Genomic DNA, 14,624 nt, shown 5'->3' with positions numbered 1-14,624 from the left:
TTCACCATCATCAGCATCATCATCATCATGTATGGTATCAATTACAGGAGGAAGGAGGAAAGAAAAGGAGGATGATTCAGATAGAGGAGGATAGATAAGATAGGCAGTGCACCTCCACCTCCTTCAGTCCTTGAGGGTCATATCTCTGGCCTGCCCCTCCTCCTGCTAGGCCTAAAGCCTGGGACATGAGTTTGAGTAGGGCCTGCCGATGGGCTGCTTTGGTTGGGTCTCGTAAAGCTTTGTGGATCAGTCCACCATCCAGACTTTGCATGACTCCCAGCAGCTTCTCCTGAGGGGACGATAGGAGGGGATTACTGCTGAGCTAATACACCGACTCAGATCAATTCAATTCAATATTTCCCATTAGTAGCCTACCTCCAGTTGAAGGATCTTCTCTGCAGGGGTGTGTGTGGTCTCCTTTTCCCTTCCAGAACTGTGACTACTCCCCCCTCCAGTTCTGGGGTACAGGCCAAAGATCAGGTTGAATACCTGCAGTTCAGCAAGTGAAAGAGAGGACCCACACACTCAGAGAACAGGAGGATAAACACACACACGCACGTGCACACACACGCAAACACACACAGGTGGCAGACAGGACGTCAGTGTTTGTTCGCATAGGGAAAGCTGTCAGAAAGACAGGATAATGAAGAGAAACAAGGAGGGGCAGACAGAAAGTGACTGACTGGAGAAGATAAAGATGAGGACCTGATGCCAGGCCTAGACAATTAACTGGGACAGAGATGGAGGGAAACGGAAAGTTGGGAGGCACCGAGCCATATATTGATACTGTATGATTCAATGTCATTCCTCAATGACAATACGTCTTTGCCAAATCTGTAATCTTGGCAAACGGGTGTATATTCAAATTTAGATGTCAAAATTGTGTTATCTAAATGTAAATATACCCAATATTTCAGATTTGGCAGTCTATACTAACATTGTTTCTTACTTCCTTGTTCATCAGTCATGTCACAACATTTGAATGTAAACTCTGCATTACCCCATAACTAAAACAGTCCCCAGGGGGCAGATGAGGACTAGGTATGGAGGGTGGTTGGGTTGGTGGGTGGGTGGGTGGGTGGGTGGGTGGGTGGGTCTGTCTGTCTGTCTGTCTGTCTGTCTGTCTGTCTGTCTGTCTGTCTGTCTGTCTGTCTGTCTGTCTGTCTGTCTGTCTGTCTGTCTGTCTGTCTGTCTGTCTGTCTGTCTGTCTGTCAGGATCACAGACCTCTTTGAGGTTGACAGGAGTGGAGAGCAGCAGGCTGGCGGTGTCATTGGGGAGTGACAGATTCCTGACCAGGAACTGATGGAACACTGACTGGTTCTTCAACACACTGGCTACTGTGAACCCTGCAGGGCAAGAATCACACAGCACAACCACAGATAATACACATGAAGACTTCCAGGAAGTGCTTATCCAATAGAAATCGCAGTGTACGTACATCCAATAACTTGTAGGTGCCGGGTACAAAAATAAACGAATGGAATTAAGATAGATACCCACAAACTGACAGTGTTGTGGAAGCTACTCTGAAAATGTAGTTTGCCAAGCTACCAATTACTTCACACTGGAAGAAGTTAAGCTACACTAAAGCTACCCGTAAGAAAAATTTAATTGACTTAACTAAAGTTACTTTGAAAAAGAAGTTCAGTACATCCAAGCTACTTTTTGAAAAAATTTCATATGTACATCTGAAATGTCATAGACTACACATTTCAAGGCAGATCACTTTGGGGTCATATGCTAACAGAATGTGTAATTTAGCCTATTCGACACAAAAACTATGTTTCAAGTGAGAATTAGGCGGGTCGGATGATGAAAAAGAAAGGAAATGATTGCCTACTTCACCCAAAAAGAGTAGTGTGTAGTTCCAGTAGTTAGCTACACCACTACATGGCAAAAAAAGTAATTAACTACTGAAAACACTACCTACTACTACCAAGCTACTGCAAAACCTAGTTAAATTCCTAGTTAAACTACATGTAGTTCACTACTCCCCAACACTGCAAACGGATGAATGCTCCTGCAGTTTATTGTGTAACGTTTCAACCCAAAGGTCTTTGTCCTACTGAAACTTTTTTGTGCATGTGTATCACTTGGGTGTGGCACGCACACACACTGCAGGAAATCACTATCCAGAGGGAGCACTTGTTTCTTGCTAGAATTCCTCAAGCTTATTGATTTCCGTGCCCTGAAAGGACAAACACAAACCTTTGATTTGAAAGGTTAAATTGCTTGTCTTCCAAATCTGTCTACAGCTGGTGTCCTCAATATTGAGAGCAGAGGTAGTTTAGAGAGGTACAGGTTCACTGTAACACAGACACACACACACACACACACACACACATAGGGCTGTATAACCGTGTAACCGTGTAACCAACGGTTATGGGCCATCATGAAAATAAAATAACTGTCATAACCTTTGAAAAATAAATGTGACACACACACCTTGGCTGGTGTTGAAATTGTTGTCCAGTGGGTAGGGCCCTGCAGATGTGCTGAGGCTCTCCAGGTGTTGCTGTAGGGACTCCAGCTCCTGGCCCAGTCCTGGCCTGTCTGCTGTGAAGAGGTGGTTCTGTAACACCACCTCACGGATCCGCTCCAACAACTGGGTGACACTGGGGGAGGGGGGGGTGAAATAGAGGAGAGTGAGGGAAAGAAAGGTGGAAAGAGAGTGGAGGGAGTGAAAGGAAGGGACAAAGAGAGAGAGAGAGAGAAGAGAGAGTGTGTGTGAGAGAGAGAGAGAGAGAGAGAGAGAAGAGAGAGAGAGAGAGAGAGAGAGAGCAGACAGATGAGAGAGAGAGAGAGCAGACAGATGAGAGAGAGAGAGAGAGAGGACAGATGAGAGAGAGAGGGAGGACAGATGAGAGAGAGGGAGATGACAGATGGGAGAGAGAGAGAGAGAGAGAGAGAGAGAGAGAGAGAGAGAGAGAGAGAGAGAGAGAGAGAGAGAGAGAGAGAGAGAGAGAGAGAGAGAGAGAGAGAGAGAGAGAGAGAGAGAGAGAGAGAGAGAGAGAGAGAGAGCAGACAGATGAGAGAGAAAAGAGAAAAGAGAGAGTATTGAGAGAGGTGTGGGGTCTAGTTCTAGGTAAAGACACAATGACAGCCCCCTCCCATTAGGAGAGGCCGACAAATCAAAAAACTAAGCAGACGGAGATTAATCAATCACATGCATACAATTGCAGGTAATGACCACCATCCAATCCTACTGTTAAGTGTTATGGACATTAACACTGTTAGCACATTAGTGCTTAGTGGCACTTAGTGGCACAAGCATTTCGCTACACTCGCATTAACATCTGCTAACCATGTGTATGTGACTAATAAAATTTGATTTGATTTGATTTGATTTAAACTATTAGCTGCCTGTCATAAAGAGGAGAGAAACAAAAGGGGGAGGTAGAGAGAGAGAGAGAGAGAGAGAGAGAGAGAGAGAGAGAGAGAGAGAGAGAGAGAGAGAGAGAGAGAGAGAGAGAGCAGACAGATGAGAGAGAAAAGAGAAAAGAGAGAGTATTGAGAGAGGTGTGGGGTCTAGTTCTAGGTAAAGACACAATGACAGCCCCCTCCCATTAGGAGAGGCCGACAAATCAAAAAACTAAGCAGACGGAGATTAATCAATCACATGCATACAATTGCAGGTAATGACCACCATCCAATCCTACTGTTAAGTGTTATGGACATTAACACTGTTAGCACATTAGTGCTTAGTGGCACTTAGTGGCACAAGCATTTCGCTACACTCGCATTAACATCTGCTAACCATGTGTATGTGACTAATAAAATTTGATTTGATTTGATTTGATTTAAACTATTAGCTGCCTGTCATAAAGAGGAGAGAAACAAAAGGGGGAGGTAGAGAGAGAGAGAGAGAGAGAGAGAGAGAGAGAGAGAGAGAGAGAGAGAGAGAGAGAGAGAGAAAGCTGGGACTGTTTGACTCACGTTGAGTTCTTGTACTGTAGGAAGCCAAACTCGTCCCTCTGGCCGTCGGGACAGAGAGACTGCATGATGGGAATGATGCCTGCTGAGGTGAGGGGAGCTGCGCTGTAGAAGGCTGGACATACAGGATGTACACCAGGGAAGGACGGGGGGGGGGGGGGGCAGGTGGTAGGTAGGGAATAGAGAATAGAGAATAGAGAGAGAGGACAGGGATAAAGAAGGGCAGGGAGAGATAGGCAGGACACAGATAGTCAGGACAAAGATAGGCAGGACAAAGAGATATGATTCACAGGAAAAGCAAGGAAGAGAGAGAAGGGAGAGGATTAAAGGATTGGTTGGGAGGAGGTTGGAGGGTTTGAATGTAAAGACCAAACCCCAAAAAGTATGTCAAATGAGTAAAGAGAAAAAGAGAGAGGAAGTTAGAAAGAAAGAAAAAAAAAACAGATCACAGATAACACACAGTCAGTAGCCAGAGAGGAGCGGGACCAAGATGTCAGGGCTGAATTCTTGGACATAATGTCATCATTCTGTCTCAACAAAATGCTGCTTTTGTTCCTAAACCACTCATAAATGGTGACTGCTGGACACGCTTTCACCAAGCCTGCAAAAAAACTAGGTCCATACTAACAAGGTCTGGACATAATGAAAGGTGTCCCGCAGGGGTCGATTCTGGGTCCTGTACTTTTTACTGTTTACATTAACAATATTGATGTCTGTAAAAAATGTTTTACCTGCACTTGTATGCCAATGATACTGTTGTGTACGCTATTGTCTGCCTTCATTGTACTAAAGAAAAACTTTATTGAAATTAAAATCTGAAATTAGTATTGAATGCAGGTAAAACTAAATACATGGTGTTCTCTGGAGTGCATAAAAATAACTTAATTTAAGCATATGTACTTTGGATGGTGTTCATATTGATAGTGTCCCTACTTACAAATACAGTATCTGTGCATCTGGATAGACGAAAGGCTGTCTTTTAAAAAGCATATTGATGAGTTAGTTAAAAAGCTAAGAATGAAAATGAGTTTCTTCTATAGAAATAGGTCATGCCTCTCGCTAAATAGTAGAAACCAGATTATTCAGTCGACGTTCCTAACAGTTCTAGACTATGGTGACATCTTCGATATGAACACAGCTGCAACTTCATTAAAGCCGTTAGCTACTGTAGATACTGTTTATCATAGCGCACTGTGCTTTATTACGGGCAACAGTTTTAGTACTCATTACTGCATTCTCTACCAGAAAGTTGGTCGGCCATCTTTGATGTCACATAGATTGATACTTTTCTTTTCGATTTTTTGTTTTTTACTTTTACCCCTTTTTCTCCCCAACTTGGTATCCAATGGGTAGTTACAGTCTTGTCTCATCGCTGCAACTCCCGTACGGACTCGGGAGAGGCGAAGGTCGAGAGCCATGTGTCCTCCGAAACACGACCCGACCAAGCTGCACTGCTTCTTGACACAATGAAGCCAGCCACATCAATGTGTTGGAGGAAACACCATACACCTGGCGACCGTGTCAGCGTGCACTGCACCCGGCCTGCCACAGGAGTCGCTAGAGCGCGATGGGACAAGGACATCCCTGCCGGCCAAACCCTCCCCTAATTCAGGGCTCATCTGTAAAAGAGACCATGTCTCAGTATGACTCCCTGATCAAAATAAATGTTAAATAAAATAATACTGTACAATGGAATGGTCCGTGTTTCCATGACTACCGTGGAGAGTTTTTCTTAACCTTTCTCTCTCAGCAGCTCCATCCATCCCCCTGGCAACAACACTCTCTATTCTCTTCAATGATACATCCATTCATCCCTCCTATTACACTGTCATGCATCCCTTCGGATAAAACAAAAAGCATCCTAACGATGCATATCCTAGCTATTCACAAATAGGCCACTTTGAGAATGTATTGTTTTGATATAACGGTTGCCTTGATTGGCAATGTAGAGCGCTACCTATAAAGGATATTACTAAAAGCTGTTTGTGATCTTGGTCTTTAAATGATTAAATGGATCAACTAGTGTTCTGATGTTAATGTAGTTTTAGTCTGATTGTTCTTAACGTGCAATGATATTTTGCAGCTTTTTTGTTCACATAAGACTTGGGTATAAAAATGAATTACCCCCTGTGATTATAAAAATCTATCCATCTCACCAACGTTGCTTTTATCCTAATACAACCGGATGCTAAACTGCTGACACTTACTCTGGTGCTATTACTGTCTCATTGAATAACCTATAAAAATTGGAAATACCCACTTCTGAGCCAATTCCAGATGAAGGAGTCCTTATGTGAGCACTTCTCGTGATGGTCTAGGATGAAGCAGCAAGCTAGAGACACTGGTCTAAGGTCAGTTTGTTTTGGGTTTCCCACCTCTGATGGTTAATGTAAGGTTCGGAGAGGGTGAACTGATCTCAGATCTGTTCCCGAAGGGCAATTAGTATTCAGAGCTGCTGAGTAATATCTGTCATGTTAAGTGTTACAGGGACAGACTCTCTAGTGATGGCAGTCGGTACATCCCACATGTTTTCCTGGCACCACTCTGCCAGGGAGTAGGTTAGAGGTCTGGCAGGAGATCAGGCTCTCCCTCAACGTCAGCAAAACCAAGGAGCTGATTGTGGACTACAAGAAAAGAGGGGGGGGGGGGCATGCCCCTATTGTCATCGACGGGGACGCAGTGGAGAGAGTCAAAAGCGTCAAGTTACTAAGTGTGCACATCACAGGGGACCTGACATGGACCAACCGTACTACTACCACGGTGAAGAAGGCGCAACCTCGAAGGCGCAACACACACATGGACCGTGGCACCTCTCCTTCCAGGCACTACTAACCCTGTGTCATGGCACAGTAGACTATAAAGACGTTAGAACACAGAACATGCCTGTCAAAAAAGTTCTGTTTCTGAGAATGTTGAAGGAATGTTCCTTGATAACTGCATAGCTGGAATTGAAGTCCTGTGTTGCTTCGTTGGTAAGAGCAGAACACAAGCAGAACCCAAGGTTGTGGGTTCAATTCCCACAGGGATTTCAAAGACCTACACTTACAAAACGTGTATGCATTGTACTGTGCTGTAAGGAGGCCCGAGCACACCCCCATTCACATCGACTGACTACCTTATCATATTGACTCATCCCCCATGTGCTGCTGCTACTGTTTTATCTACCCTGTTGCCTAGTCACTTTATTCCTAGTTATATGTACATATCCACCTCAATTACCTCGCACCCTTGCACATCGACTCTGTACTGGTACCCCGTATATATAGCCAAGTTATTGTTACTCATTGTGTATTTATTAATAGGTATTATTTCTCTATTTTCTTTCTCTCTGCCTTGTTGGGAAGGGCCCGTAAGCATTTCACTGCTAGTCCACACCTGTTGTTTACAAAGCATGTGACTAATAAATAAAGTTTGATTTGACACATACGCACGCAGGCAGGCAGGCAGGCACGCGCACCCACACACACACACACACACACACACACACACACACACACACACACACACACACACACACACACACACACACACACACACACACACACACACACACACACACACACACACACACACACACACACACACACACAGTCAATGCTGCTGTTCTATTATATATAATTTATTATACTGCGCGACCAAGACACTGCCAACTTTATATCAGTAAATACTGTTTATTATTACTAAGCATACTAGCTCTTTTATTACTTGCTACAGTATTTTATACTTTTTGTCTTGTTTTTATTGATATAGATTATTGTTCTGCATTATTGAGGGAGCTAGCAGACAAGTATTTCGCTGCACCTTTTATGCCTGCTGTAAACTGTGTGATGATTATTATATTTTTTTTTTAATGTTATCCTATTCCCTATGTAGTTCACTATTTTTGACCAGGGCTAATAGTGCTCTGTTCAAAAGTAGTGCACTAAATACGAAATCGGGTACCATTTGGGACGCAAACAGTCCTATCTTCCACATTTACAACCCAGTTCAGACCGGACATCTGGTCCCCCTTCACACACTGAGCTCAGGATAAAAGGACGCAAGATCATCAAAGGTCAATGGTTTAGTAGATCAGTTAACCAGCGGAAAGGTAGATCCAGTGTCAGTCAGTTAGATCTAGTTCCAGACAGAATTATGGTACAGGTATGTGATGTATACATGATGTATTATATGTTGCTACCAGTAACTGGTTATCACAGAAACACAGAAACATAGACACAGGCACCCATACTGATTCCCACATACTCACACACACAGACAACATTCACCTTCAAATCCACACAGACAGCCCCGTGACTTTATTTGTGATCATGACCGTGTAAGTGCAGTCACAGATAGCATTTTGTATTTGCTCCCTACACATCCCTACACATACACATTTGAGCCGGTGGTTGTGCGCCCGCGTGTGTGTATGTGTGTGTGTGTGTGTGTGTGTGTGTGTGTGTGTGTGTGTGTGTGTGTGTGTGTGTGTGTGTGTGTGTGTGTGTGTGTGTGTGTGTGTGTGTGTGTGTGTGTGTGTGTGTGTGTATATATGTGGCAGGGTGCCAGTGTGTTCCTTACAGCGCTAACCTGGGCACAAAGCTCTTTAGTATTAGTCAGATGTGTGAAATAGGATCTGTTGGCTGGATATGACATTGTAGACAGATCCCACCCCAGTCACTGAGAATACGTCCCAAATGGCACCCTATTCCCTATACAATGCACTGTCCTGGTCAAAACTAGTGCACTATAAAGGGAACTACGGTGCTGACAACACAGAGACCAGGAGGGGAGGCATACACACACATTTTTTAAAATATTTGACATTGAAGTTCTTTAACAGACATGGTTATCCGGAGGAACTTAAAGAAGCAATTAGGGTTAAGTGCCCTGCTCAGGAGCACACTGACAGATTTTTCACCTCGTCGGCTCAGAGATTCGAACCAGCGACCTTTCGATTACTGGCCCAACGCTCTTAAACGCCAGGCTACCACACACACACACACATATATTAGGAGACCCGAGTCAGAGTCAAGGTAAATATAACCATAGATGAGATTTTCATGAATGAGTCAGTCACAGCCACAGTAATAAAGACGTATTCGACACTTACAGACTGCTCTAGCATGCAGTGAACATGCATCATGCGGAGGAGACAATAGAGAGTAGAGAAGAGAAAAAGAAGACAGAGAGAGAGAGGGAGAGATATAAAGAGAGAACGAGTAGAGGGCCATAGAATAAAAGAGAGAAAAAAACATGTAAATAAAACAGGTGTGTATGTCTGTGGACAATGACAGTGCACAAACTAACATGACTAAACATGACTAACAGTACCACGAATGACAACACGACTAGACAGTAGTGTCTTTGCAACCAGCCCTTCACTAGCAAATTGTAGGCTGTCTCAAATGGTACCCTATTCCCTTATAAAGTGCACTACTTTTGACCAGTAGCGCACTATATAGGGAATACAGTGCAATTTGAGACGCATACATTCTATATTTAGGCCAATACGCGTCTGTATCTACGTGTGTATCTACGGAGAATTGTAGGCTACAGCACTGTTCATTTTCTTCTAGAACTCCACAGTGGGACTGTGAATGAAAGTATGGTTAGATTAATGTGTTGTGTTTGAACTGGTGGACCCCTTCCCCACTGGGAGGCAATAGTGAGGTAAGCATGGGAGATTCTCACACATCCACCGCACAGTAACTAACCAACCACTAACCACCATCACTCCTCAACCCTCTGCATCCTGGCCTCCTCTCATCTTCTTCTGCATTAACCTGCTCCCAGATCTCTTTGTGCTCTTGCCAAATCCATTGCTGCCCTGGACAGTTGTTGTTACCCCCATATTCAAGTCTGGAGATTGTTTTTTGGTCAATAATTATGGACCTACACTCAGTACACAAAACATAAAGAACACCTGTTCTTTCCATGACAGACTGACCAAGTGAATCCAGGTGAAAGCTAGGATCCCGTATTGATGCCACTTGTTAAAAGTAGATGAAGGGGAGGAGACAAGTTAAAGAAGGATTTTTAAGTCTTGAGACAATTGGAACATGGATTGCGTATTTGTGCCATTCAGAGTGGGCAGGACTAAAGATTCAAGTGCCTTTGAACAGGGTATGGTAGTAGGTGCCAGGCGCACCGGTTTGTGTCAAGAACTGCAACGTTGCTGGGTTTTTCATGCTCAACAGTTTCCCGTGTGCATCAAGAATTGTCCACCACCCCAACGACATCCAGCCAACTTGACACAACTGTGAGAAGCATTGGAGTCAACGTGGGCCAGCATCCCTGTGGAACGCTTTCGACACCTTGTAGAGTCTATGTCCCAATGAATTGAGGTTGTTTTGAGGGCAAGGGAGGATCAATATTAGGAAGGTGTTTCTAATGTTTGGTATACTCAGTGTATAAGAATTTTGCCAATTATTTCAAAGGCTGCAGAGAGGGTAGTTGCTGAGTAATTTGATTGATCACTTGAATACTTGTGATTTGTCATTTACACCCGATGAAATTTGGCTTCGGAGATAATCATTCTACTGAATCAGCAAACTGTTATTTTTTGGGGGAAGGTTCAATTGAAACTTGACAAAGTGGGAGTGGTAGGAGCTTTGCAAAAAGCATTTGATACTGTAAATCGGGTTGGGTTAAATGCGGAAGACACATTTCAGTTGAATACATTCAGTTGGACAACTGACTAGGTATCCCCCTTTCCCTTTCCCTTTCCCTAAATAACAAATTCTATTCTCTAAACTAGTAATGTTTAAAGAAAAAGCATTGAACCTTTTCTGACATCTTTATTAAGTCAGAAAATAAATCTATATTGTGTCTGAATATAAATACCTGGGTGTGGTATTAGACTCTGACTGACTTTAAAAAAACATGTAAAGAAGCTGTTCAATACTGTGCAATTTTACATTAGACATACGGTGCCTTCAGAAAGTATTCACACCCCTTGAGTTTTTTCACATGGTGTTGTGTTACAGCCTGAATTGAAAATGATTACATTGAGATTTTGTGTCACTGGCCTACACACAATACCCCATCATTTCAAAGTGGAATTATGTTTATTGACATTTTAGCAAATTCATTCAAAATGAAAAGCTGAAATGTCTTGAGTCAATAAGTATTCAACCCCTTTGTTATGGCAAGCCTAAATAAGTTCAGGAGTAAAAATGTGCTTAACAAGTCTCATAATAAGTTGCATGCACAATAATATTGCTTAAAATGATTTTTGAATGACTACCTTATCTCTGTGCCCCACACATACAACTATCGGTAAGCTCCCTCAGTTGAACAGTGAATTTGAAACACATATTCAACCACAAAGACCAGGGAGGTTTTCCATTGCCTCGCAAAGAAGGGCACATATTCGTAGAAGGGTAAAAAAAATCTGATATTGAATATCCCTTTGAGCATGTTGAAGTTATTAATTACACTTTGGGTGGTGTATCAATACAGCCAGTCACTACAAAGATACAGGTGCCCTTCCTAACCCAGTTGCTGGAGAGGAAGGAAACTGCTCAGGTATTTCACCATGAGGCGAATGGTGATTTTAAATTGCTTTACTTTATTTAACCTTAATTTAACTTGGAAAGTCAGTTAAGAACAAGTTCTTATTTACAATGACGGCCTACCCCGGCCAAACCCTAACCCGGACGACGCTAGGCCAATTGTGCACCGCCCTATGGGACCCTAAGGGACTCCCAATTACAGCCAGTTGTGATAAAGCCTGGAATTGAACCAGGGTCTGCAGTGATGCCTCTAGCACTGAGATGCAGTGCCTTAGACAGCTGCGCCACTCGGGAGCCCATTTAAAACAGTTACAGAGTTTAATGGCTGGGATAGGCAAAAACTGAGGACGGCTCAACAACATTGTAGTTACTCCACAATACTAACCTAATTGATAAAGTGAAAAGAAGAAAGTCTGTACAGAATCAAAATATTCCAAGACAAGCATCCTGTTTGCAACAAGCCACTAAAGTAATACTGCAAAACATGTGGCAAAGCAATTCACTTTTTGTCCTGAATACAAAATGTTACAGTGCATTCGGAAAGTATTCAGACCCCTTGACTTTTTACACATTTTGTTACATTACTGCCATGATTATTATATATATATATTTTTTTATCAATCTACTTTATCTGGGCAAATGTATAAAAAAGAGAAAATGAAATACCTTATTTACGTAAGTATTCAGACCCTTTGCTATGAGACTCAAAATTGAGCTCAGGTGCATCCTGTTTCCATTGATCATCCTTGAGATGTTTCTACAACTTGATTGGAGTCCACCTGTGGTAAATTCAATTGATTGGAAAGGATTTGGAAAGGCACACACCTGTCTATATAAGGTCCCACAGTGCATGTCAGAGAGACAAACCAAGCCATGAGGTTGAAGGAATTGTCCTTAGAGCTCCGAGATAGGATTGTGTCGAGGCACAGATCTGGGGAAGTGTACCAAAACATTTCTGCAGCATTGAAGGTCCCCAAGAACACAGTGGCCTCCATCATTCTTCAAGGGAAGAAGTTTGGAACCACCAAGACTCTTCCTAGAGCTGGCAGCCTGGCCAAACTGAGCAATTGGGGGAGAAGGGCCTTGGTCAGAGAGGTGACCAAGAACCCGATGGTCACACTGACAGAGCTCCAGTGTTTCTCTGTGGAGATGGGAGAACCTTCCAGAAGGACAACCATCTCTGCAGCACTCCACCAATCAGGCCTGCATGGTAGAGTGGCCAGAAGGAAGCCACTCCTCAGTAAAAGGCACATGACAGCCCGTTTGGAGTTTGCCAACAGGCACCTGAAGGACTCTCAAGTCTGATGAAACCAAGATTGAACTCTTTGGCCTGAATGCCAAGCGTCAAGTCTGGAGGAAACCTGTCACCATCCCTACGGTGAAGCATGGTGGTGGCAGCATCATGCTGTGGGGATGTTTTTCAGCGGCAGGGACTGGAAGACTAGTCAGGATCGAGGGAAAGATGAACGTACAAAGAGATCCTTGATGAAAAACTGCTCCAGACCTCAGACTGGGGCGAAGGTTCACCTTCCAACAGGACAACGACTCTAAGCACACAGCCAAGACAATGCAGGCTCCGATTGGCCCAGCCAGAGCTCGGGCTTGAACCCGATCTACCATTTCTGAAGACACCTGAAAATAGCTGTGCAGCGACGCTTCCCATCCAACCTGACAGAGCTTGAGAAGGTCTGCAGAGAAGAATGGGAGAAACTCCCCAAATACAGGTGTGCCAAGCTTGTAGCGTCATACCCAAGAAGACTTGAGGCTGTAATTGCTGCCAAAGGTGCTTCAACAAAGTAAAGGGTCTGAATACTTATGCAAATGTGATATTTCAGTTTTTTATTTGTAATACATTTGCTAAAATGTCTAAAAAACTGATTTTGCTTTGTCATTATGGGGTTTTGTGTGTAGATTGATATAGAAAAATTAACTATTTAATCAATTTTAGAATAAGGCTGTAACGTAACAAAATGTGTAAAACGTCAAGGGGTCTGAATACTTTCCGAATATACTGTATGTTTGGGGCAAATCCAATACAACACATTACTCTACATAGTGATGGCTGTATCGTGTCATGGGTATGCTTGTACTGGGGAGTTTTTCAGGATAAAAAAATGACTGAATGGAGCTAAGCACATGCAAAATCCTAGAGGAAAACCCGGTTCAGTCTGCTTTCCACAAGACACTGGGAGATTAATTCACCTTTCAGCAGGACAATAACCTAAAACACAAGACCAAATCTACACTGGAGTTTCTTTCCAAGAAGACAGTGAATTTTCCTGAATGTTCCTGAGTGGCCGAGTTACAGTTTTGACTTAAATCTACTTAAAAATCTTTGGCAAGACCTGAAAGTGGTTGTCTAACAATGATCAACAACCAATTTGACAGAGCTTGGATAATTAAAAAAATAATAATGCGCAACTGTTGCACAAAACAGGCGTGGAAAGCTCTAATTGCTGTAATTGCTGCCAAAGGTGGTTTTACAAGGTATTGACTCAGAGGTGTGAATACTTATGTAAATTAGACACTTATGTTTTTCATTTTCAATCAATTTGCAAAAATGTCTAAAAACATGTTTTCACTTTGTCATTATGGGGTATTGTGTGAAAATGGGTGAGAAAAAAACAACTATTTAATGCACTTTGAATACAGGCTGTAACACAACAAAATGTGGAATAAGTCAAGGGGTCTGAATACTTTCTGAAGGCACTGTATAATAAACTGTCTTAACACTAATGCTGCTAAGGTTTATATGCACGCTATGATATTTTCTCACATGTTCTATTGCATTGCAAGTTGGTCACAAGCAGAAAAAAAAGGCCAATCAAACCATTGCAAATCTTAGTACAAGCGTGCATTGAAAGGTTTTCGATCAGAAACCCGAATATTCATCACCATTGTTAAATTCTCAACCCAATTTGTTAAGTTTAGAAGTTTTTGTACATTTTAAAATGTAAAGCTGCTTTTTAAATGTTTACATGGACTTGCTCCACAACCCTTAAGTAGTCAAGTGACTACTTACTTACTTACTTACTTACTTACTTTATTGTCCCCATGGGGAAATTTTGTTGCAGTGTCATGTACACATTTAAAGTGGCGTTAAATACAAAACAAGATTGACAATACAACTTTCAATAACAGTCACGCACCAATAAATTAAATTAAATTTTAAATTTTAAATAGAAGAAAAGACT

The 14,624-nt window shown here is 42.6% G+C and overlaps 1 protein-coding gene across 2 annotated transcripts in view; it reads right to left on the bottom strand.

Annotated features, from left to right (window-relative positions):
* Nucleotides 1–14,624, bottom strand: part of abca2 (ATP-binding cassette, sub-family A (ABC1), member 2) — an 87,429-nt gene that overhangs the window by 30,856 nt on the left and 41,949 nt on the right. For both annotated transcript variants that reach the window (XM_071402535.1, XM_071402536.1), the window contains exons 3-7: nt 3,938–4,049; nt 2,447–2,616; nt 1,226–1,347; nt 376–489; nt 113–289 (exon numbers count right to left, since the gene is read on the bottom strand). In XM_071402535.1, the coding sequence (XP_071258636.1) occupies nt 113–289; nt 376–489; nt 1,226–1,347; nt 2,447–2,616; nt 3,938–4,049 (695 nt within the window). The remainder of the gene's footprint in view (nt 1–112; nt 290–375; nt 490–1,225; nt 1,348–2,446; nt 2,617–3,937; nt 4,050–14,624) is intronic.

The sequence above is a fragment of the Salvelinus alpinus genome, chromosome 5 (assembly GCF_045679555.1).
Source record: "Salvelinus alpinus chromosome 5, SLU_Salpinus.1, whole genome shotgun sequence".
NCBI classification, from domain to species: Eukaryota; Metazoa; Chordata; class Actinopteri; order Salmoniformes; family Salmonidae; genus Salvelinus; species Salvelinus alpinus.
Note: the sequence above shows the minus strand (reverse complement) of the source record. Positions and strands in the feature narration are given on the sequence as shown.